This window comes from Orcinus orca, chromosome 9, assembly GCF_937001465.1.
Source record: "Orcinus orca chromosome 9, mOrcOrc1.1, whole genome shotgun sequence".
Lineage (NCBI taxonomy): Eukaryota > Metazoa > Chordata > Mammalia > Artiodactyla > Delphinidae > Orcinus > Orcinus orca.
The window spans coordinates 51,599,332-51,625,914 of NC_064567.1; the positions used below are offsets into that span (position 1 = coordinate 51,599,332).

The following is a 26,583-nucleotide window of genomic DNA, read 5'->3' on the forward strand; positions in this document are numbered from 1 at the left end:
TAAAGCTAGAGTAGTCAAGACTATGTGGTATTAGTAAAAGAATAAGCAAATAGATCAGTGGAACAAAACAGACCCACATAAATATAGACTGATCTTTGACAAAGGAGAAAAGGCAATACAATGAAGAAGATAGTCTTTTCAACAAATGGTACTGGAACAACTGGACATCCACATGCAAAAAAATGAATCTAGACACAGATCTTATACCTGTCACAATAAATAACTCAAAAAGGATCACAGACCTAAATGTCAAATGCAAAACTATAAAACTCCTAGAAAACATAGGAGAAAATATAGATGAAGCTGGGTTTGGCAAAGATTTTCAAAATACAATACCAAAAGCACAATCCATGAAAGGAAAGAATAAACTGGACTGCATTAAAATTAAAAATTTGTTCTGCAAAAGACACATTCAAGAAAATTAGAAGACAACCACAGATTGTGAGAAAATATCTGCAAAAGACGTATCTGATAAAAGACTGTTATTCAAAATATACAGAGAACTCTTAAAACTCAACAATAAGAAAACATGATTAAAAAATGTGCCAAAGACCTTGCCAAATACCTCACCAAAGAAGATATACAGGTGGCAAATAAGCATATGAAAAGATGCTCCACATCACGTGGCACCAGGGAAAAGTAAATTCAAACAATGAGATACTAGTACACATCTATAAGAATGGCCACAATTCAAAACACTGACCGAATGCTAGTAAGGCTGTGGAGCAACAGGAGCGGTTACTCATTGCTAGTGGCAATCAAAAACAGTACAGCTTAGAAGACAGTTTGTCAATTTCTTTAAAAACTAAACTATTTAAATATATTATTACCATACAATCCAGCAGCTGCACTCCTTGGTACTCACCCAAGGAAATAAAAAACTTATGTCCACACAAAAACCTGCACATGGATGTTTATTGAAGCTTTATTCATAATTGTCAAAACCTGGAAACAACCAAGTTGTCCTTCAGTAGGTGAAGAGATAAATAGTGGAACATTCAGACAATGGATCAAGGCTAAAAAGAAATGAGCTATCAAGCCACGAAAAGACATAGAGGAAACTTAAGTGCATATGATTAAGTGGAAAAAGCCAATATGAAGAGGCTACATACTGTATGATTCCAACTATATGACATTCTGGAAAAGGCAAAATTATGAAGACAGGAAAAAGATCAGTCTCCAGGTGTTTGGAGAAAGTAGAGATGAAAAGGTAGAGCACAGAGGATTTTTAGGGTAATGAAAATACTCTGTATGATATTATAATGGTAGATACATGGCATCATACATGTGTTCAAACCTGTAAGAATGTACAACACCAAGAGTGAACCCTAATTTAAGCTATGGACTTTAGGAAATAATGATGTATCAATGTAGGTATCAGTTGCAACAAATGTATAACTCTGGTAGGGGATGTTGATAATGGATAAACTGCATATGTGGAGGAAGGAAACCTATGGGAAATCTCTACCTTCTCATTTTTGCTGTGAATCTAAAACTGCTCTTAAGAAAATAAAGCCATAAAAGCAGTTGTAACATAAAATAGTCTCTTAAAAAAATGGCAAGAGAACTTTTACAGCCTGATCATTATGACTTTTTTAACATCTTTATTGGAGTATATTGCTTTACAATATTGTGTTAGTTTCTGCTGTATAACAAAGTGAATCAGCTATACATATACATATGCCCCCATATCCCTTTCCTCTTGCATCTCCTCCCAACCTCCCTAACCCACCCCTCTAGGTGGTCACAAAGCACTGAGCTGATCTCCCTGGGCTATGCAGGTGCTTCCCACTAGCTATCTATTTTACATTTGGTAGTGTATATATGTCAGTGCTACTCTCTCACTTTGTCCCAGCTTGCCCTTCCCGCTCCCCCAGTCCTCAAGTCCATTCTCTACATCTGTGTTTATTCCTGCCCTTCCCCCAGGTTCATCAGAACCATTTTATTTTTTTAGATTCCATATATATGTGTTAGCATATGGTATTTGTTTTTCTCTTTCTGACTTACTTCACTCTGTATAACAGACTCTATGTCCATCCACCTCAGTACAAATAACTCAATTTCATTTCTTTTTATGGTTGAGTAATATTCCATTGTATATATGTGCCACATCTTCTTTGTCTATTCATCTGTCGATAGACACTTAGGTTGCTTCCATGTCCTGGCTATTGTAAATAGTGCTGCAATGAACATTGTGGGACATGACTCTTCTTGAATTATGGTTTTTTCAGGGTATATGTCCAATAGTGAGATTGCTGGGTCATATGGTAGTTCTATTTTTAGTTTTATAAGGAACCTCCATACAGTTCTCCGAAGAGGCTATATCAATTTATATTCCCACCAACAATGCAAGAGGGTTCCCTTTTCTCCACACCCTCTCCAGCATTTATTGTTTGTAGATTTTTTTGATGATGGCCATTCTGACCGGTGTGAGGTGATACCTCATTGTAGTTTTGATTTGCATTTCTCTAATGATTAGTAAAGTTGAGCATCCTTTCATGTGTTTGTTGGCAATCTGCATATCTTCTTTGGAGAAACATCTATTTAAGTCTTCTGCCCATTTTTGGATTGGGTTGCTTGTTTTATTGATATTGAGCTGCATGTATATTTTGAAGATTAATCCTTTGGAAACACAAAAGACACTGAATAGCCAAAGCAATCTTGAGAAAGAAAAATGGAGCTGGAAGAATCAGGCTCCCTGACTTCAGACTACACTACAAAGCTATAGTAATCAAGACAATATGGCACAAAAACAGAAAATATAGATCAATGGAACAGGATAGAAAGCCCAAAGATAAACCCATGCACATATGGTCACCTTATCTTTGATAAAGGAGGCAAGGGTATACAATGGAGAAAAGACAGACTCTTCAGTAAGTGGTGCCGGGAAAACTGGACAGCTACATGTAAAAGGATGAAATTAAAACACTCCGTAACACCATACACAAAAAATAAACTCAAAATGGATTAAAGACCTAAATGTAAGACCGGACACTATAAAACTCTTAGAGGAAAACACAGGAAGAACATTCTATGACATAAATCACAGCAAGATCTTTTTTGACCCACCTCCTAGAGAAATGGAAATAAAAACAAAAATAAACAAATGGGACCTAATGAAACTTAAAAGCTTTTGCACAGCAAAGGAAACCATAAACAAGATGAAAAGACAATCCTCAGAATGGGAGAAAATATCTGCAAATGAAGCAACTGACTAAGGATTAATCTCCAAAATATACAAGCAGCTCATGCAGCTCAGTATCATTATACTTTTATAGACATGTTGCTGCCATATTTAACTCCTTAATATCTAGTCACACTGGGGACTATTCCATTTCAAAAGATCAACGTTGAAGATTCACCTCAAATAACTATTTGGTGGCATTTTTGAACAGCCTCTTCCCTCCCCTTTTTTCTGCCAAATTAAAGATCAGCTCCCTCCAGAGTACTTTCTTAATATTCTATATATAAATATTGGTTGTTTACTTGTTCACATTTCTAAATTATTAACTCCTTCAATGCTGTAATCCTATAAAGCAGCACCTAGTTCAATTCCTGATATAGAAGATACTCAAAATAGGTTGTTTGTATATCTATATCTATCTATCTATCTATCTATATATATATATCAAAGCAGTATGAATGACACAGATGTACGACAAAGAAAAGATACAACCAGGTACTTATAAAAAGTAGTAAAAACACTAATTTTAATATAATGTGATCTTTGAAGATATAGCAAAGACTGTTTTTCCTTAATTATTACACAGATTACACATACAATTTGTGTGACAAACATACAATCCAGTAGTACTCTCTAGCAGTAGTTTTCTGGCAATAGTGTAAGTTCTGCACTTAAATTTTTTCAATACTTCTTTACTGTGAATGCTATTTTGTATTCTTACAAAAATAAGAGGACATCTTCAGTCAAATATTTAAGTTTATATTACTGTTACACACCTGTATCACAGGTTTCCAACCAGTAAATGACAAAAAGGTAACATACCAAATGAAACTGATCCACCTTTGGGATTCCATCCTCATTTGTCTCAAATTTCTGATTTTGAACAGAGAGCTGTTAAAGAGAATGAGAATGAATAAGTTCCCAATGTACCAAAATACTGATCCTATAGCAGAGGCAAATCTGGAACTTTTTAGGTTCTAGAGAGAAGAGCAGAGCTCAAAGAAAGCACATTAGTTCTTGCAGGATAAAAAAACTTCCATAATAACAACTACCAAACAGTCCCTGGGGCTCCTAACATATCAAGCAGAGTTGATGTACACACTATAAGCACTTTTAATACTTCCTCACTTTATAAGCAAATATATTAAAATTTTGTAGCACTCCCATTCATGGTTCTACTTTATGTCCACAACCATTTTCTTCTTTCTTCTCATCTTCAATTTATAATATCTTGCTCTGTTTTCAAGTACCCCTGCGAACTGCCTTATATCCTTTCTGGAACAAGATAAGGTATTTAATAAATTAAGGTAAAGTCAGCCAAAAGGAAGGCATATATACACAAGGCTGAAACTCTGGCAAGAGGACTAGATTACTCTCATAAGTGTAAGAACTGCAACAAACAGGTGGTACCAGAAGCTATGAGAGTAAACAACAACACCCAAGGAAGGGCTGTACAGTGAAAACTTTAGTAGGATGTGGGCTAAATCCTTCGGAACACTAACATTTAACAGATAGGTAGTAAAGAGGAGTAAAAGAAATGCCCAGTCACAGAGGCAAAAGAAGAACTTAGAAGGTATTGTGTCACAGAAAACAATGGGTAAAGTAATTACTGTGGATATTTTTTTCCTGATAGATCAGACTTAACCATATTTCTAGGCTAAAGGAAAGGTGAAGAATAAAAAGAAAAGAAATAGACTAAAGATACAGTGAAGACAGAAGAATGGTAAAAGTGAGGTATTGGAACAGGAGAGAGAATGGGGTCAAGGTCACATGCAGATGGCTTACACTAGAGAAGGAGCACTTTAATTCTCTGAGATAGGAGTAGAAGACAGAAGACCAGGTAAAGAGGTGACCAGTTTGTAGACAGAAGCACTGAAATTTTATGGAAAGCACATATCTCAGTTTAAAAAAAAAAAATTAAGAGGCATGGTCTACTGAGAAGAACGGGTATAAGATTTAGGTAGGGGCTTGAGGAAAGCAGTAAAAGGTTTAAAGTAATCGTTGAGGGAAATATGAGAATGAACTGACTGTGGGCAGGTGAAAGGACTAAAAGAAAGCACTGAGGACCTAACAGAAGTAAGACTGATATGGTGGTGACATTCTGCAAAAGCATTCAGTTCCCAAGGTGTTCAAGGGGTCCCATTCCATACCAGTCTCCCCTCTTAAAATAAAATCTAAATATAACATAACCAACAAACCTAAGAAGACTCTGAAAAGTGGAAATAAGAAGCTAAAGAGGAAAGAAGAAAGTGAAGTGGCTAGGAACCTTGGGATTTAAGAAATGACACAAGGGTGAATTCCCTGGGTTTTATTTCTGACTCTCCTATATCCCACAATGGATGCTAGAGAAGCTTGCAACCCAGAAATGGCAAGAGTCACAGACCAAAAGAGCCCCAAGAAAAGCCTGCTCCATCTAGCTAAAGGACTGTGAATAGGGTAGTCTAGCAGAACAGAAAACCTTTTTGGTAACAGCCTCTACTCCAGCCAAACACCAAAGGAAAAACTGTCAGCGGGGCTGTGGGTACGAGTGGGGAGCTGAACTCCCACCCGTACTCATCAGCGAAAAGGCAGAACAAGGTTGTATGTGATGGCACTAGTTGGCAATCTACTCCAAGGGTTACTGTCAGTGGGACCCAGTGGAGAGCTATCTTCTACTACCACTCAACAGCAACAAAGTGGAAAAAGCAGTGTGAGGCAGTGTTAGCCAGCACTCTATTTTTCCCTCTCCACTCCCCAGGTGACAGGAGGACCCAGCGGGAAAGGAAACTTATATCCTCACCAGGTAGCAACAGGTACACGGAGATGGAATAAGGCAGTGGTGAAGCAGTAACAGTTTAACACTCTGCTCCTCCTGCTCCCTGCACTCTGTTAACAGAGAGATGAATTTCCATTCCCAACCATCAGGAACGAGAAGAGGCAAAGTAGTACAAATCAGCATTCCACTTTTGCTGAGGTGGTGTCAGCAGAGCTCAATGGGGAGCTGAAGATCTAAAGTCATCTGAAACTGTACACTACACCTAAACAAGGTAACTGTCTGCAAAAAAGGAAGATTAAATAGGATGCAGAGTCTCAGAACATAATACCCCAAATGTTCAGGCTACAATCAAAAATCACATGTCAAGTTTAAAACCAACAAAATCTTAAATGACAAAAAGACAATCAACAGAAGACATCAAGAGGACACAGATGCAAGGATTATCTGACAAGGATTTTAAAGGAGCCATCATAACAATGCTTAGAGATCAATTAGAAACATGCATGAAAGAAAAAAAAAGTAGAAAGCCTCAGCAAAGAAGACAGAAGATATAGAGAAAACCAAATAGAAATTTTAGAAATGAAAAACAACAACAGAACAACAGAAATAACTCACTGGATTGGCTCAACATTGGTAGAATGAATATGACAGAGGAAAGCACTGATGAAACTGAAGATAGAAAAACAGAAAATATCTGGATTGAACAACAGAAAGAAAATGAACACAGCCTCAGGAACCTGTGGGACAATAACAAAAGATCCAAAATTTGTATCATCAGTCTCAGAAAAAAAGGAGAAAGAGTGTAGGATTAACAAAATAGTTATATGAATAACAGCTGAACCAAATTTCACAAATTTGCTAAAAAACAAAAACTGAAGAAACTGAGCAAACCCCAAACACAAACTGAAGAAACTGAGCAAACCCTAAAGAAATCCGTGCTAAGACACATCATAATCAAACTTCAGAAAACTAAAAACAAAGTCTTAAAAACAGGTGGAGAGAAACATCACATTACCTATAAGAGGAATAATGATTCAAATGACAGTGGAGTTCTCATGAGAAACCATGAAGGCCCAATGAAAGTGGCACAGCATTTTTGAAGCACTGAAAGAAAAGAACTATAAACCCAGAATTCTTTACGCAGCAAAAAACATCCTTCAGAAATGAAGGCGCAATTAAGATGCTCTCAGATGAAGGAAAACTAACAATTTGTCACCAGCAGACTTACCTTGAAAGAATGGCTAAAGTAAGTTCTTAAAATAGAAAGGAAATGATAAAAGAATACTGAAACATCAGGAATGAAAAAAGAATTGAAAAGAGTAAAAATATGGGTAGATGTTATAGATGATCCTCATAAATAACACACTTTGAGAAGTGAACTCCAAGCTCTCTGCACTTGGATCCAATAAGAAAGGAATAGTGAGTCTGAGGTTCTTGGGTGGGTCTCAAAGGAGGTCCAGAAACACATGAAATTCCTGCACAGAGGAGGGCATTAGAGATGTTAGTGGCTCCATCCAGCCTGGAAGCCTTAATCCTCCTACATACAATTCGGTAATAATGAGATCCATTCCACTCAGTCTGCTTAATTATGATATTAGCATCACTTCCAGATTTTAGGGGGCTGCCACCCATTTTCCTTCTCTTGAGATTTCTCTTAATTGGAATATTTGTGAAAGGCACTCATCATAGGCCACATCAGCTGTATCTAAAGGAATGACAGATATGGAATATTACTTTTCCCCTTGTCTCTTAGTTGGGGATTAAACATCAAAACGAAGCATAATGTATAAAAAGTACACCTGACCTCTAAACAGAAGTGTTACTCACATCCATGTAAGGCTTTCTAAAAGGAGGACTTCTCACCAAAGAGCTCATAGAAGACAAGGTTAGAGATGCCTTAATAGGGCATTGTAAAATATAAGAGACTTCATTGTAATCAGTGCAATGACACTTATTAGTAACTTATTTCCAAAGCCTGGGCCCCTTCAGCAATTGTTTATCATTGGCTTCAGTGAAGACTGCACCTTCAAGGCTTAATATGTGATGTGAATGCAGAAGGTGGTCTTGAATGCAGCCTCAAGACACTGAAATTCTGAGATGGGACGTTACTTAAGAAGTGATGTCCTTCTCTGACTTTCACATGCCTCACGTCTACACTTAGGATGATGATGTGCTCCCTCACATGGTTGTTTAGGAGGATGCAATAAGATGAAGTTCATAAAGCACTTATTAACTAAGTTCCAAACATGCACTATGTGTTCCCAGCAAGGGATGTTATCACCATGTTATAAATACACATAATAATGTCCTTAAATTAATAAATATAATGTTTGGTCACACTCTGGAGAAAAATCAAATATATGTGTCTTTTATAAAAATTAGTCTCACAAAGAAATAAAACCTTAAAAAAATAGAATATTTTTAAAATCATATATAGCAGACCACAAAACATATCTAGAAACGAGGTTTGTCTAAACAGGCTAAAGAGATGAATAGGAGTCAAAGGGGATACAGGGTAGCCTAGATGTTATATGATGGGGTCCAACGCTGAAGAAGAAAGGAAGAGAAGCTAGGAGGTTGCTGATAGACTAGGGAGAAAGGGAAGACAGTGGACAAAACATATTGGAGATTTAAGAGCAGTTATAGTAAAATGAGAGGGTAGGAAGTCCTGTCCAGATAAAAATATACTGGATTGGATTCTTTACTTCTGTAAAAGAAAAACTATAGGGAATCACAAAATCCTGGTTTCGGAAGGTAACTGAAACTGCATGAAGGTATGGGTCTCAAATTGTTAAGGAGGTCCAAAAAATGCATACCTAAGAGAATGGCTAAAACAGAAAACAATGGCAATAGGAGGTATTAACAATCGTGAGAGTCTGAAACTCTCATACAGTGCTGGTTCTGAGAATGCAAAATGGTACAGCCACTCTGGAAAAGTTTGGCACCCCCTTATAAAGTTATATATACAATTACAGTCTACTCAATAATCGTCCTCCTATTTATTCTAGAGAAGTAAAACTATGTTCACACAAAAACCTACACACAAATGTTCCTAGCATCTTTATTTGTAATAGCCAAAAACTGGAAACCCAAATGTCCTTCAACAGATAAACAAAGTTGGTACATCCATATAATAGAGTACCACTCAGCCACAAAAATGGAATGAACTATTGATATACTAAACAACCTGGATGAATTTCAAAGGCATTATGCTGAGTGAAGAAGCTAGTCTCAAAAGGTTACATACTGTAAGATAACATTTATATAACATTCTTAAAAAGACAAAGCTGTAGTGATATAGAAAAGATCAGCGGTTGCCAAGGGTTAAGGGTTAGGGAGAGGGTATGACTACAAAGGGACAGCACATAGGATTTTTTTTTTTTTTAGAGTTAGGGAACTGTTCTGTATCCCAGCTGTGGTGATGGGTATACTAATCTATACATATGTTAAAATTCATAGGACTGAACACCAAAAACCAATCAACTGTACTACATGGTAATTTAAAAATGAAATTTTTAAAAGAACTCAGTCAACATTAAAGAAGAGCAGGAATTCAGCACAATAGTGACTTTACTCATAAAGCTCTTTACTACCAGTTAATGAAGAAAGGAAACTGGTGGAATAAAGACTGCTATTACCATACTTAAGTGATATTTTATGATAGCTCTCAGGAACATAAGAACATCTGAGACATTCACTTTCGTCCTGATGTAAAGAATAAAGAGATTACTAAAGCAATGACAAAAATGATGCCAGTACAATAATTTCTATGGCTATGATGGTTCTATGAAACCACACAAATTTAAATACATATGCCAGCATAAGGCTAAAACTTGTGAATAATTAATTGTTGAATGGGATTCCCACTGATCACCACTTGGGTAGGTATAAATACTCTTTTTATAACAGTTTTATTGAGGTATAGTTGATATACAATAAACTACATGTATTTAAAGTATATAATTATCCATATTTTGATATATGTATCCTGCTACAAAATCATCACCACAATCAATCTGGTGAACATGGTGATCATGCCAAAAAAATTTCCTCATGCCCCTTTGTAATCTATCGCTCCCTTCCTCTCTGCCCTCAAACTCCAGAGCACTCCTTTCTATCACCATAGATAAGTTTGCATTTTTTAGAATTCTATATAAATAGAAACATAAAATATGTACTCTTTCTTTCCTTTGGCTTTTTTTAGCTTGGCCGAATTATTTTGAGATTCCTCCATATTACTGGGTGTAGAGACATAACCTGAGAGATACTGAGGATTCAGTTCCAGACCACTGCAATAAAGTGAATACTGAAATAAAGTGAGTCATGCAATTTTTTTTGGTTTCCTGTAACATAACAGTTATGTTTACACTATACTGTAATTAAGTATGCAATAGCATTATGTCTAAAAAACAATGTAAGGGGGGGGACCTTCAAGATGGCAGAGGAATAAGACATGGAGATCACCTTCCTCCCCACAAATACATCAAAAATACATCTACATGTGGAACAATTCCTACAGAAAAACTACTGAATGCTGGCAGAAGACCTCCGGCTTCCCAATAGGCAAGAAAATCCTCACGTACCCGGAGAGGGCAAAAGAAAAAACAGAGACAAAAGAATAGGGACGGGACCTGCACTTCTGGGATGGAGCTGTGAAGGAGGAAAAGTTTCCACACACTAGGAAGCCCCTTCACTGGCAGAGACGGGAAGTGGGCAGGGGGGAAGCTTCAGAGCCACGGAGGAGAGTGCAGCAATGGGTGCAGAGGGCAAAGTGGAGAGATTCCCACACAGAGGATCGGTGCTGACCGGCACTCACCAGCCTGAGAGGCTAGTCTGCTCACCCGCTGGGGCAAGTGGGGGCTGGGAGTTGAGGCTCAGGCTTCGGAGGTCAGATCCCAAGGAGAGGACTGGGGTTGGCTGCGTGAAGACATCTTGAAGGGGACAACTGCACCACGGCTAGTGGGGAGGGAGTCTGGGAAAAAGTCTGGACCTTCCTAAGAGGCAAGAGACTATTATTTCGGGGTGTGCGAGGAGAGGGTATTCTTTCCCTGTCTGTCCACAGAAAGCAGAGCAAAACCTAAACGAGCTCCAGAGATGGGTGCGAGCCACGGCTATCACCTCGGACACCAGAGACGGGCATGAAACGCTAACTGCTGCTGCAGCCACCAAGAAGCCTGTGTGCGAGCACAGGTCACTATCCACACCCCCACCCCAGGAGCCTGTGCAGCCCACCACTGCCAGGGTCCCAAGATCCAGGGACAACTTCCCCGGGAGAACATACGGCGCGCCTCAGGCTGTTGCAACGTCACGCCAGCCTCTGCCACTGCGGGCTCGCCCTGCATTCCAATTACAACTACCGTACCCCTCTCTCTTCCCGATCTGAGTGAGCCAGACTGCCCTAATCAGCCGCTGTTTTAACCCTGTCCTGTCTGGGTGGGAACAGAGGCCTGAAGACAACCTACATACAGAGGCGGGGCCAAAACCAAAGCTGAACCCCAGGAGCTATGCAAACAAGAAGAGAAAGGGAAATTTCTCCGAGCAGCCTCAGGAGCAGCAGATTAAATCCCCAAAATCAACTTGAAGTACCCTGAATCTGTGGAATACCTGAATAGAAAACGACTCATCCCAAAAAGAGCTTGTGGACATTGGGAGCAACTGTAGACTTGGGGTTTGCTCTCTGCAACTGACTTCTTTCTGACTTTTATGTTTATCTTAGTATAGTTTCTAGTGCTTGTTATCATTGGTGGGTTTATTGAGTTGATTGCTCTCTTCTTTATCTTTTTTTATTATTACTACTTTATTATTCTAATAGTTTTTTAAAAAATTTTTTATTTTCATAATTTTTTTAACTTTCATTATTTACTGGGTTTTTTTCTTTCTTTTTTTCTCCCTTTTCTTCTGAGCTGTGTGGATGAGAGGGTCTTGGTGCTCCGGCCTGGTGCCAGGCCTGAGCCTCTGAGGTGGGAGAGCCAAGCTCAGGACACTGGACCACCAGAGACCTCCCAGCCCCACATAATATCAATTGGCTAGAGCTCTCCCAGAGATCTGCGCCTCATCGCTAAGACCCAGCTCCACCCAACAGCCAGCAAACTCGAGTGCTGGATGCCCCATGCCAAAAAACTATCAAGACAAGAACATAACTGCACCCATTAGCAGACAGGCTGCCTAAAATCATACTAAGTTCACAGACACTCCAAAGCACACCACCGCACACGGTTCTGCCCACCAGAAAGACAAGATCCATCCCCACCCACCAAAACACAGGCACCAGTCCCCTCCACCAGGAAGTCTACACAATCCACTGAACCAACCTTACCCACTGGAGGCAGACACCAAAAAAACGGGAACAATGAACCTGCAGCCTGCAGGAGACCCCAAACACAGTAAGTTCAACAAAATGAGAAGACAGAGAAATATGCAGCAGATGGAAGGAACAAGGTAAAAACCAACCAGACCAAACAAATGAAGAGGAAATAGGCAGTCTACCTGAAAAAGAATTCAGAGTAATGACAGTAAAGATGATCCAAAATCTTGGAAACAGAATGGAGAAAATGCAAGAAACATTTAACAAAGAACTAAAAGAAAAAAAGAGCAACAAAACAATGATGAACAACACAAGAAATGAAATTAAAAATTCTCTAGAAGGAATCAATAGCAGAATAACTGAGGCAGAAGAACAGATAAGTGACCTGGAAGATAAAATAGTGGAAATAACTACCACACGGCAGTATAAAGAAAAAAGAATGGAAAGAATTGAGGACAGTGTCAGAGACCACTGGGACAACATTAAACGCACAAACATTCGAATTATAGGGATCCCAAAAGAAGAAGAGAAAAAGAAAGGGTCTGAGAAAATATTTGAAGAGAGGATACTTGAAAACTTCCCTAACATGGGAAAGGAAATAGTCAATCAAGTCCAGGAAGCGCAGAGAGTCCCATACAGGATAAATTCAAGGAGTAACATGCCAACACACATAGTAATCAAACTATCAAAAATTACAAAGAGAAAATATTAAAAGCAGCAAGGGAAAAGAAACAAATAACTACAATGGAATGCCCCATAAGGTCAACAGCTGATCTTTCAGCAGAAACTCTGCAAGCCAGAAGGGAGTGGCAGGACATATTTAAAGTGATAAAAGGGACAAACCTACAACCAAGATTACTCTACCCAGCACGGATCTCATTCACATTTGACAGAGAAATTAAAACCTTTACAGGCAGCAAAAGTTAAGAGAATTCAGCACCACCAAACCAGCTTTACAACAAATGCTAAAGGAACTTCTCTAGGCAGGAAACACAAGAGGAGGAAAAGACCTACAAAAACAAACCCCAAATAATTAAGAAAATGGTAATAGGAACATACATATCGATAATTACCTTACACGTAAATGGATTAAATGCTCCAAGCAAAAGACACAGATTGGATGAATGGACACAGAAACAAGACCCATATATATACTGTCAACAAGAGACCCACTTCAGACCTAGGGACCCACAGACTGAAAGTGAGGGGATGGAAAAAGATTATTCCATGCAAATGGGTATCAAAAGAAAGCTGGAGTAGCAATTCTCATGTCAGACAAAATAGACTTTAAAACAAAGACTATTACAAGAGACAAAGAAGGACACTACACAATGATCGAGGAATCAATCCAAGAAGAAGATATAACAATCGTAAATATTTATGCACCCAAAATAGGAGCACTTCAATACATAAGGCAAATGCTAACAGCCATAAAAGGGGAAATCAACAGCAAGACAATCATAGTACAGGGCTTTAACACCACACTTTCACCAATGGACAGAGCATCCAAAAAGAAAATAAATAAGGAAACACAAGCTTTAAATGACACATTAAACAAGATGGACTTAATTGATATTTATAGGACAATCCATCCAAAAACAACAGAATACACTTTCTTCTCAAGTGCTCATGGAACATTCTCCAGGATAGATCACACCTTAGGTCACAAAGCAAGCCTTGGTAAATTTAAGAAAACTGAAATTGTATCAACTATCTTTTCTGACCACAACGCTATGAGACCAGATATCAATTACAGGAAAAAACTGTAAAAAATACAAATGCATGGAGGCTAAATATGATACTAAATAACTAAGAGATCACTGAAGAAGTCAGAGGAAATCAAAAAAATACCTAGAAACAAATGACAATGAAAACACGACGACCCAAAACCTATGAGATGCAGCAACAGTTCTAAGAGGGAAGTTTATAGCAATACAATCCTACCTCAGGAAACAAGAAACATCTCAAATAAACAACCTCACCACACCTAAAGCAATTAGAGAAAAAACAAAAAAAAAACCCAAAGTTAGCAGAAGAAAGAAATCATAAAGGGCAGATCAGAAATAAATGAAAAAGAAATGAAGGAAACAATAGCAAAGATCAATAGAACTAAAAGCTGGTTCTTTCAGAGGATAAACAAAATTGATAAACCATTAGGCAGACTCATCAAGAAAAAAAGGGAGAAGACTCAAATCGACAGAATTAGAAATGAAAAAGGCAGAAATACAAAGGGACACTGCAGAAATACAAAGGATCAGGAGAGATTACTACAAGCAACTATATATGCCAGTAAAACAGACAACCTGAAAGAAATGGACAAATTCTTAGAAAAGCACAACCTTCTGAGACTGAACCAGGAAGAAATAGAAAACATAAAAAGACCAATTAAAGCCCTGAAAATGAAACTGTGATTAAAAATCATCTAACAAGCAAAAGCCCAGGACCAGATGGCTTCACAGGCAAATTCTATCAAACATTTAGCAAAGAGCTAACACCTATCCTTCTAAAACTCTTCCAAAATATAGCAGAGGGAGGAACACTCCCAAACTCATTCTACGAGGTCACCAACACCCTGATACCAAAACCAGACAAAGATGTCACAAAAAAGGAAAACTACAGGCCAATATCACCGATGAACACAGATGCAAAAATCCTCAACAAAATACTAGCAAACAGAATCCAACAGCACATTAAAAGGATCATACACCATGATCAAGTGAGTTTTATGCCAGGAATGCAAGGATTCTTCAATATACAGAAATCAATCAATGTGACACACCGTATTAAAAAACTGAAGGATAAAAACCATATGATAATCTCAACAGATGCAGAAAAAACTTTCAACAAAATTCAACACCCATTTATGATAAAAACTCTCCAGAAAGTAGGCATAGAGGGAACCTACGTCAATATAATAAAGGCCATATAAGACAAACCCACAGCCAACATCGTTCTCAATGGTGAAAAACTGAAACCATATCCTCTAAGATCAGGAATAAGACAAGGTTGCCCACTCTCACCACTATTATTCAACATAGTTTTGGAAGCTTTAGCCACAGCAATCAGAGACAAAAAAGAAATAAAAGGAATCCAAATCTAAAAGAAGTAAAACTGTCACTGTCTGCAGATGACACGATACTATACATAGAGAACCCTAAAGATGCTACCAGAAAACTACTAGAGCTAATCAATGAATTTGGTAAAGTAGCAGGATACGAAATTAATGCACAGAAATCTCTTGCACTCCTATACACTAATGATAAAAAATGTGAAAAAGAAATTCAGGAAACACTCCCATTTACCACCACAACAAAAAGAATAAAATATCTAGGAATAAACCTACGTAAGGAGACAAAGACCTGTATGCAGAAAACTATAAGACAGTGGTGAAAGAAATTAAAGATGATACCAACAGATGGAGAGATATGCCCTGTTCTTGGATTGGAAGAATCCACATTGTGAAAATGACTCTACTACCCAAAGCAATCTACAGATTCAATGCAATCCCTATCAAATTACCAATGGCATTTTTCACAGAACTAGAACAAAAAATTTCACAATTTGTATGGAAACACAAAAGACCCCGAATAGGCAAAGCAATCATGAGAAAGAAAAATGGAGCTGGAGGAATCAGGCTCCCTGACCTCACACTATACTACAAAGCTACAGTAATCAAGACAGTATGGTACTGGCACAAAAACAGAAATGTAGATCAATGGAACAGGATAGAAAGCCCAGAGATAAACCCATATGGTCACCTTATCTTTGATAAAGGAGGCAAGAATATACAATGGAGAAAAGACAGCCTCTTCAATAAGTGGTGCTGGAAAACTGGACAGCTACATGTAAAAGAATGAAATTACAACACTTCCTAACACCATACACAAAAATAAACTCAAAATGGATTAAAGACCTAAATGGAAGGCCAGACACCATCAAACTCTTAGAGGAAAACATAGGCAGAACACTCTATGACATAAATCACAGCAAGATCCTTTTTGACCCACCTCCAAGAGTAATGGAAATAAAAATAAACAAATGGGACCTAATGAAACTTAAAAGCTTTTGAACAGCAAAGGAAACGGAAACCATAAGCAAGACAAAAAGACAAACCTCAGAATGGGAGAAAATATTTGCAAATGAAGCAAACTGACAAAGGATTAATCTCCAAAAATATACAAGCAGCTCATGCAGCTCAATATCAAAAAAACAAACAACCCAATCCAAAAATGGGCAGAAGACCTAAATAGACATTTCTCCTAAGAAGATATACAGATTGCCAATAAACACATGAAAGGATGCTCAACATCACTAATCATTAGAGAAATGCAAATCAAAACTACAACGAGATATCATCTCACACTGGTCAGAATGGCCATCATCAAAAAAATCTACAAACAATAAATGCTAGAGAAGGTGTGGAGAAAAGGTAACCGTCTTGCACTGTTGGTGGGAATGTAAATTGGTACAGCCACTATGGAGAACAGTACGGAGGTTCCTTAAAAAACTAAAAACAGAACTACCATATGACCCAGCAATCCCACTACTGGGCACATACCCTGAGAAAACCGTAATTCAAAGAGTCATGTCCCACAATGTTCACTGCAGCACTATTTACAATAGCCAGGACATGGAAGCAATCTAAGTGTCCATTAACAGATGAATAGATAAAGAAGATGGTACACATATATACAATGGAATATTACTCAGCCATAAAAAGAAACGAAATTGAGTTATTTGTAGTGAGGTGGATGGATCCAGAGTCTGTCATACAGAGCGAAGTCAGAAAGAGAAAAACAAATACCATATGCTAACACATATATATATATGGAATCAAAAAAAAATGGTTCTGAAAACCTAGGGGCAGGACAGGAATAAAGACACAGACACAGAGAATGGCCTTGAGGACACGGGGAGGGGGAAGGGTAAGCTGGGACAAAGTGAGAGAGTAGCATTGACATATACACTACCAAATGTAAAATAGCTAGTGGGAAGCAGCTGCATAGCACAGGGAGATCAGCTTTGTGCTTTGTGACCACCTAGAAGGGTGGGATAGGGAGGGGGGGAGGGAGATGCAACAGGCAGGGTATATGGGGATATATGTATACATATAGCTGATTCACTGTGTTATACAGCAGAAACTTTACAACACTGTAAAGCAATTAATACTCCAATAAAGATGTTAAAAAATAAAAGAATAAAAAACAATGTACATCCCCTAATTTAAGAATATATTTTATTGTTAAAAAACGTTAACCATCATCTGACATGCAGGGTTGCCACAAATCTTCAATATATAAAAAAACACAATATATGTGAAGTGCAATAAAGTGAAGCTCAATAAAACAAGGCATGCCTGTATTAATAGTTCATTCCTTTTTACTGCTGAGTAATATTCCAATGAATATATAGCAGACTGTTTTTCCATTCATCTGTTTATGGACATTTGGGTTGTTCCCATTTTTTGGCTCTTACAAATAAAATGTCTTTGAATATTTTTGTACAAGTCTTTGTGTGGACATATGCTTTTATTTCTCTTGGCTAAATATCTAGGAGTAAAACAGCTGGGTCATATAATAGGTATATGTTTAACCTTTTAACAACTGCCAAGTTGTTTTCCAAAGTGGTTGTTACATTTACATTCCCCTCAGCAATATATGAGAGTTCTAGTTGCTATACATCTTAGCCAACACTTGATGTGGTTAGTATTTTTAATTTTAGACATTATAGTGGGCGTGTGGTAGTATCTCCTTTTGCTTTTAATTTGTATTTCCCCAATGACTAATGATATTGAGAGCATGTTTTCACATGCTTATTTACCATCTGGACATTTTATTTGGTAAGTGCCTATTTAAATATTTTGTCAATTTTTGAGTTGTCTTCTTATTATTCAGTTGTAAGAGTTCACTGTAAGCTGTATAGAAGTCTTCTGTCAGATATATGTTTTGCAAATATTTCCTCCAAGTTTGTGTATGACTTGCCTTTCATTTTTGTAACCGTGTCTTGTGAAGAGCACAATTTTAAATTTTGATGAAATCCAAATTATTTTCTTTTATACTTGATGTTTTTTGTGTCCTATTACAAAAAATCTTTGCCAAACTCAGTAAGATTTTCTCCTGTATTTTATTCTTGAGTTTTAGAGACTTAGGTTTTACATTTTGGTCTAATATACATTTAGAGTTAATTTTTATACATTGTGCAATGAATGAGTCAAAGTTTATTTTTTATGTACAGATACCCAATTGTTATCCATTTGTTGAAGACTATCTTTTCCCTCATAGAACTGTCCTGGTACCTTGGTCAAAAATCAACTGACCATATTTTAGTGGGTGTTATTTCTACTGTCTCTATTCTGTTCCATTGATCCATGTCTAACTTTACATCAATATCACACTGTCTTGATTTACGGTAATTTTATTAAGTCTTAAAATCAGTTAAAATCCTCCACTTGTATTCTTTTTCAAAATTGTTTTAGCTATCCCAGATCCCATGTATTTTCATATAAACTACAGAATCTGATTGTCAATTACTGTCAAAAAAAAAAAAAAGTAAGCCTAGAAGGAGTTTTGTTGAAATTGTATCAAAACTATGACCAATTTGAGAAGAACTCACATCCATACAACACTGATTCTTCCAGTCCATGAACATGGCGCATCTCTCCATTTATTTACACCTTCTTTAGTTCCTCTCAACAATCTTTTGTAGTTTTCAGTATAAAGATCTTGCAAATCTTTTGTCAATTTAGCTCTAAAAGCTCCATATTTTTTATACTTCTGTAAATGACTGTTTAATTTCAATTTCCTAGTATAAAGAAACCCAATTAATTATTATACTTTGTATCCTGCAACCTTGCTAAATTTGTTGGTTTTAGTAGCATTAATGTATGTAACATTCATAAAGATTTTCTACATAATTAATCATGTCACCTGCAAATAAAGATGGCTTTACTTCTTCATTTTCAAACTGTATGCTTCTTGTTTTGCTGCCTTATTTGACTAACTAGAACCAGGATTAGCAAACTACAGCCTGTATGCCAAATCCATCCCACTGCTTGTTTTCATGCAGCATGCAAGCCAAGAATGGTTTTCACATTTTAAAATGTTTAAAAGAAAATCAAAGAATAGTATTTCATGACACATGAAAATTATATGAAATTCAAATTTCAATATCCATAAATAAAGTTTTATTGGAACAGAGGCACTCACTCATTTATGTACTGTCTATAGCTGCTTTCAGGCTAAAGCAGCAGAAACCGTATGTCCCACAAAGCCTGAACTATTTACCATCTGGCCGCTTATGGAAAATTTTGCTGACCCCTGGGCTAGAACCTCCAGTACAATGTTAAACAGAAGAAGTGAGAACAGACATCCTTCCCTGTTAACACTTAACCCCTCATATTTCACAGAAAGAACGGGTTTAAACCATGGATTAGAAATAGCTATTTGGTTTACACTCAAAGCAGGAACTTTTACTCAAGGCTTATTTAATATCATTTAATATTTATTTTCCATATATGCATGAATTACTTCCAGATTAATATAGGACAAAACCATCCTCACTGTTAATCTTGACTTCAATAAAACTAAGACAGTAGCATGCTATGTAAAACATATTATCAAGCCAATTTTTAGAAAGTACACAACAGATGATAAGAAGTACAGCTGACTCTTGAACAACATGGAGGTTAGAGGTGCCGAAGCTTGGCACAGTTGAAAACCCGCATAGAATTTATGGTTGGCCCTCCATATCCCTGGTTCCTCTGTACGTGCGCAACCATGGATGGAGTGGTACTATGGTATATACTTCTGAAAATGAAACTGCGCTTAAGTGGACCCAGGCAGTTCAAACCCATGTTGTTCAAAGATCAACTGTAGAGCAACAGTTTATGACAACCTTTTAAAAACAAGTGGGAAGAAATTTTTTTCTACTAAAAATCTACCACTATTTTTTATTCAGAGTAATATACTGAGGAAAGCCACTTCAAACCATCACTTTCTATACTGAAATATATATAAATGAATGACTTATCTGTTTCAATAAAAAAATAACATACCCACAATAAAAGGCAGCCATAAGCATATAAGTCAGAACTTGGAGAAGCAGGTTTTCCCATTTTCAATTCAGGTGATAGCAAACTCAAGTCACCAATCATCATGTTCACTGAGGCTCGCTGACTCTACAAAAACAGTAGGTTAAATATTTTAAAGGCAACACAGTTGAGGCAGCATTCTGTGAAGTAATCTGCATTTAATCAACACAAAAAATATTCATTTGAAATATTTTATTCTCTCTTGCTTTCAAATATTTTTACCTAATTTCCACTATTATAAATTGCTCTTAAAATCAGTCTCATGAAATTAACAGTGAGACTATGGTTACATTTCACATTGTAGATTCCAGCAGATTAAAAACTAAGAACTAGTGATTCTTTAAGAATTTGGTACTCTTTTGTAAAAAAAACACACTTCATAAGGGCTAGAGGCAGTGCTATTTTCTAATTCTGAAAATTCTAAATAACTTTTAAAAACCACAAGTCTACAAAGTACTTCCTTACTGACCATTTTCTAAGTACACCATTTCCAATGTGCCAAAGGATGATGAATGACAAGAACATGAACCCTGGATTCAGACAAACCTTGACTGCAATTCCCACTCTGCCATTTATTTGCTATGTGACCTTGGGCTTTAACCACTTTGAGCCTAAATTAATTAATTTGTAAAAAGGAAATTAATTAATTTGTAACTACTTTACAGAGTTATTGTAAAGGTAAAGGTAATCAGTACAATAATTACCCAGTACATATCACTACCATCATTATCCTTGCTTCTCAGAGTGTGGTCCAAAGACCAGCAGCTAGAGTATCACCCAGGAGCTTGTTAGAAATACAAAATCTCCATCCCAGAAATGCTGAATAAAAATCTGCATTTTATGTACACCTGAAACATATAGTATCATATACTAGTTTTAACTCAATTTCTAAAAATTGCATTTTAACAAGATCCCCAGGAGATTCACATGCAGTATGATGTATGAAAAGCAGTGTTCTTGACTACAGTCTGCTTTTCAAATTACCCTTCCTGATTAGTACTTCAATCTGAGAGTGGGTGAAAAATGCAGCAAAAGGTGAGTTTAATCAATATTTCAAAGTAAATAATTTTAAATAGAGATTAAAAACAATGTTTTGTTGGATAATAACAGCTGACAAATCAGTATAAAACAGGAAGAATTCTTTGGAGTCATATCTATAGTTGTGCAAATGGCATGTTCAAAAGGTAAACTAACCAGGATCCCTATGAATTGAGAACTTTTTAAAACTCACAGTTCAGTTATTTTTCTTAAGATGTTATCCTAATTTTCATTAAAATAAACATTTCAGCAAATCTACTATGTATAAATCCTCTATAACCCAGCATTTCATTATAGTTTCACATTTTTATTTTCTCTTCTTTTTGGGGTACCACATGAACACCACTGAAACTGTATACAGACAGGTGGCATTATCCTATAACTTGCAGACGACCAACAAATAAAGCATTATGGGGACTTCCCTGGCAGTCCAGTGGTTAAGACTTTGTCTTCCAATGCAGGGGGTACAGGTTCGATCCCTGGTCAGGGAGTTAAGATCCCACAGCCTCGCGGCCAAAAAAACCAAAACATAAAACAGAAGCAATAACTGTAACAAATTCAATCAAGACTTTAAAAAAATGGTCCACATCAAAAAAAACTCTTTAAAAAAAAATTAAAAAGCATTATGACTTTTACTAGTCAAAAGGGAACTCCTCAGACAATAAAATATTGGCAGGGATGTTGAAAAACTGGAATCCTCATACATCGCTGATGAGAATGAAAAACAGTGCAGCCATTTTGGAAAACAGTTTTGTTCATTAAACGGTGAAACACAGAAGAGTTACCATATAACCCAACAATTCCACTCCCAAGAAAACATATCTCCACACAAAAACTTGTATACTGATTTTCATAGCAGCATTATTCATAATAATCAAAAAAGTGGAAACCCAAATGCCCACAAACTGACGAAGGTAAAAACAAAATATGGCATAGCCATACAACGAAATATTATTTGGGCATTTTTAAAAGGGAATGAAGTTTAGACACATGCTACAACATGGATGAACTTTTAAAACATTATGCAGAGTGAAATAAGTCAATCACAAAAGGCCACACATAATTCCATTTATAGGAAATGTCCAGAAGAGGCAAATCCATAGGGACAGAAAATGGATTAGCGGTTTCCAAGAGGCTGAGTAGAGAAAGAAAGAGGGAGTAACTGCAAACCGGTATGGGGTTTCTTTTTGAGGGTGATAAAAAACGTTCTGGAATTAGACAGTGGTGACTGATGCAGAACTTTTTGACCATATTAAGATTAGTAGTGAATTATACACATTATGGTATGTGAATTATATCTCAATAAAGCTGTTATTTTAACAAAGAGAACTGCTCCCTCGTGATTGTATATATATATATTTTTTTTGTGGTACATGGGCCTCTCACTGTTGTGGCCTCTCCTGTTGCGGAGCACAGGCTCCGGACATGCAGGCTCATGGACCTAGCTGCTCCGCGGCATGTGGGATCTTCCCGGACCAGGGCACGAACCCGTGTCCCCGGCATCGGCAGGCAGACTCTCAACCACTGCGCCACCAGGGAAGCCCCTCGTGATTGTATTTTGAAACTGCCCATTCTACCAAAAAGAAAAAAAAAAAAAGATCACAATATGCTCTTTAATTGTCTGATATTGTTATTCCCACAAATTGCCTCTTCTGAGGTAACATGACACCAAAATTCACAGGCAATGTCATCAAACTCGAACTTGAATTAAGTGGAAAAGTCCAAGGTTCCCAAGTTTCTAAAAATGCCCATTAATCAAAAAATAGCAAAGTATGTATATCTAAATTTAATCTATCGAGGGGAAGGGCACCAGTAGACTGGGAGACAGGAGATGGCCACCTAGTTTTCCTTGTGTACTTCCAGCAACTAAATGTTTCTTGATGAATTAACTGATTAATGCTAATGCTGTCAATGCCATTGACTGTAATTTCAGGCTGCTCCTAAGACTTACAGTTAAAAAATATAATGCACAACTTTAGAAACTCTTGTTCCAGCACCCACCTGATAACACATAATTGCTTGCACTATATGACACACCTTAACTGAAGGCAAAGGTCTTATAATAAATTACCATATGATATAAAAGTGCTGAACTACTGCCTAATAATACTAAATGAAGTCTAGAACTTATTTACAAAACCACTATATTTTACCACAGATTTGGTGAAGTCAAAATCTCCAACAATTCCCTGTTGACGGTTTAAAGCAAATACATTGTTCTGATGAAGTGATCCATGAATTATGTCAGCCTTGTGCAATGTATGCAGGCCCTGGGCAACACCTTTCATGACCTTTAAAGCTTCCTACAGACAAGTACATACAAAAGAAGTCAGGAAGTAGACAAATCATTTTAACAGCTGAACATTTTCTCTAATTAAAAGACTTTTCCAGAAGTGACTAAGCTTCCTCCAAATGAACCTTTAAAAAGAATACAGCAATAGAGAAAGAATTAAAGGACAGAAGTCCTGATTATGTAACTGGTAATACCGTGTGTGTGTGTGTGTGTGTGTGTGTGTGTGTGTGTGTGTGTGTGTGTGTGTGTGTGTGTGTGTGTGTGTGTGTGTATGACTTAGAGACTACAGTCTCTAAGAAGACTTGGATTACAAATAATGAGCAGAAGGCATCTAAAAAAGAAAAAGAGACTGAAAAAGTGTTACTGGGTAGCAAGAATCTGGGCATCCTTTATTGTTATTACTAATATAAATTTACAATAGAAATTAAAGCTATTGCTTAAAACTTAAAATACCAAGTGCTATACTACACAATTTACATACAGTACAACTTAATAGTTATAAGGATGGGCTTTGGTGCCAAAAAGACCCAATTCCAAGTCCCAACTCAGCCACTGGATGAGGGACCCTGTGCAAGTCACATTAATCTCTGTGAGCCTCATTTTTCTAATCTGTATATAATAGGATAACTCATATCACAGGGCTGATATGACAATTAAACAAAATGAGTCAAAACTGTACACTGTATAAAGCATGTAGTATATCCTCAATAAACTTTAGATGTTATTTTTCTCATTTAATACATCCATGGAAATAAGGTTTTTTTACTTACTTCTAAAGTTAAAGGCATGCTGGATTGAATAGCACTCAGGTTTGCCCTAGGATAGTATGGGACCATCAGATAAGCCATAGGATCAGACTGAGAAGCAAAACAGAGAACGAGAATCTAAGTGAAAAATTCTTCAATATATTTTTAGTATACAATGACTGTACAAAATAACTTTTCTGGAAAGAATTACTTCTGTGCTGTGCAAAAGCTTTTAAGTTTAATTAGGCCCCGTTTGTTTAGTTTTGTTTTTATTTCTTTTGCCTTGGGAGACAGATAGGAGAAAATATTGCTACAATTTATGTCAGACTGTTTCTTCTACGTTCTCTTCCAGGAGTTCTATGGTTTCATGTCTTACATTTAGGTCTTCAAACTATTTTGAGTTTATTTTTATATATGATGTAAGGGAATGCTCTAATTTCTTTGTTTTACATGCCTAGCACCACCTTTTGAAAAGACTGTCTAATTAAACTTAAAAGCTTTTGCACAGCAAAGGAAACTATCAACAAAATGAAGACAACCTACGAAATGAGAGAAAATATTCACAAATGATGCGATTAACAAGGGGTTAATATCCAGAATATACAAAAAGCTCATACAACTCAATATCAAAAAACACCAATCAAAATATGGGCAGAAGACTTGAATAGACATTTTTCCAAAGAAGACATACAGATGGCTAACAGGTACATGAAAAGATGCTCAATATCACTAGTTATTAGAGAAATGCAAATCAAAACCACAATGAGGTATCACCTCACACCTGTCATAACGGCTATCATCAAAAAATCTACAAATAACAAATTCTGGAGAAGATGTGGAGAAAAGGGAGCCATTATACATTGTCAGTAGGAATGTAAATTGGTGTCGCCACTATGGAAAACAGTATGGAGGTTCCTCAAAAAACTAAAAATAGAACTACCATATGATCCAGCAGTTCCACTCCTGGGTATATATCCGGAAAAAACAAAAAAAACTTATTCTAAAAGATACATGCACCACAATGTTCATAACAGCACTATTTACAATAGCCACGACATGGAAGCAACCCAAATGCCCATCAATAGATGACTGGATTAAGAAGATGTGGTAGATATACAATGTGATATTAGCCATTTAAAAGAATGAAATACTGCCATTTGCAACAACATGGATAGAGAATATCATGCTTAGTGAAATAAGTCAGAGAAAGACAAATACTATATGATATCACATACGTAGAATCTAAAAAATAATACAAATGAACGTATATACAAAACAGAAACTCACAGACATAGAAAACAAACTTGTGGTTACCAAAGGGGAGAGGGAAAGTGGGAGGGACAAATTAGGGGTATGGGATTAACAAATACAAACTATTATATATAAAATAGGTAAGCAACAAGGATTTACTGTTTAGCACAGGGAATTATACCCATTATCATGTAATGGAATATAATCTGCAAATATACTGAATCACTGTGCTGTACACTTGAAACTAACACAATATTGTAAATCAACTATATACTTCAATTTTTAAAAAGTTAAAAGGAATTAATTACTTCTCTAAAGCTTGGAGCTAAAACGCACTTTAAATAAAATGTTTTCTGCAAGAGATTAGCATAAAAACTTTACCTTACACAAAAATAGGAATATCAATGGTAGCAACCCAGACTCTTCTTTAGCTTCTCTCCAAGCTCTGTGATACGCGGCTGCTCTCTGAATTACCCTGGCTTCTGTGTCGACATCCACAGAATAGCCCTTGTACCAAAAAAAAAAAAAAAAAAAAAAAGAGGGATTGGCAATTCCAAGATTAAAAATCTCACTCTAATTATATATCATTTCAACTTAAATTAGATTTTTATATAAGTTAAAATATAACTAAATTTATTTTTTTAATACTTTTTCTATCTGCTTTAAATGATATGATATAGAAAGAAAAGAACATTTCTACCAGTAGCTTAATATACACTCTACAATATGCATTCACTAAAGCCAAAGTAATTATCCTACTATCATGATTAACAGTTTTCCAGGTCAATGAAGAGAAGAAATCAAAGAACAGAAGACTGTGTTGGCAAAATAGTTGAGATTTCAAAGAGAAATGTAAGAAAAACAAGAATTTTAAAAGGCTCTTGGCTAGAATGTAATAAGTTCACCCGAAAAAAGGAAAGCAA

The 26,583-nt window shown here is 36.6% G+C and overlaps 1 protein-coding gene across 1 annotated transcript in view; it reads right to left on the reverse strand.

The window, feature by feature from the left end:
• Window positions 1–26,583, reverse strand: part of STK31 (serine/threonine kinase 31) — a 61,809-nt gene that overhangs the window by 13,320 nt on the left and 21,906 nt on the right. Inside the window, exons 11-15 of the mRNA XM_033420551.2 lie at window positions 26,042–26,167; window positions 24,434–24,520; window positions 23,524–23,673; window positions 20,297–20,419; window positions 4,007–4,075 (exon numbers count right to left, since the gene is read on the reverse strand). Of these exons, the coding sequence (XP_033276442.2) occupies window positions 4,007–4,075; window positions 20,297–20,419; window positions 23,524–23,673; window positions 24,434–24,520; window positions 26,042–26,167 (555 nt within the window). The remainder of the gene's footprint in view (window positions 1–4,006; window positions 4,076–20,296; window positions 20,420–23,523; window positions 23,674–24,433; window positions 24,521–26,041; window positions 26,168–26,583) is intronic.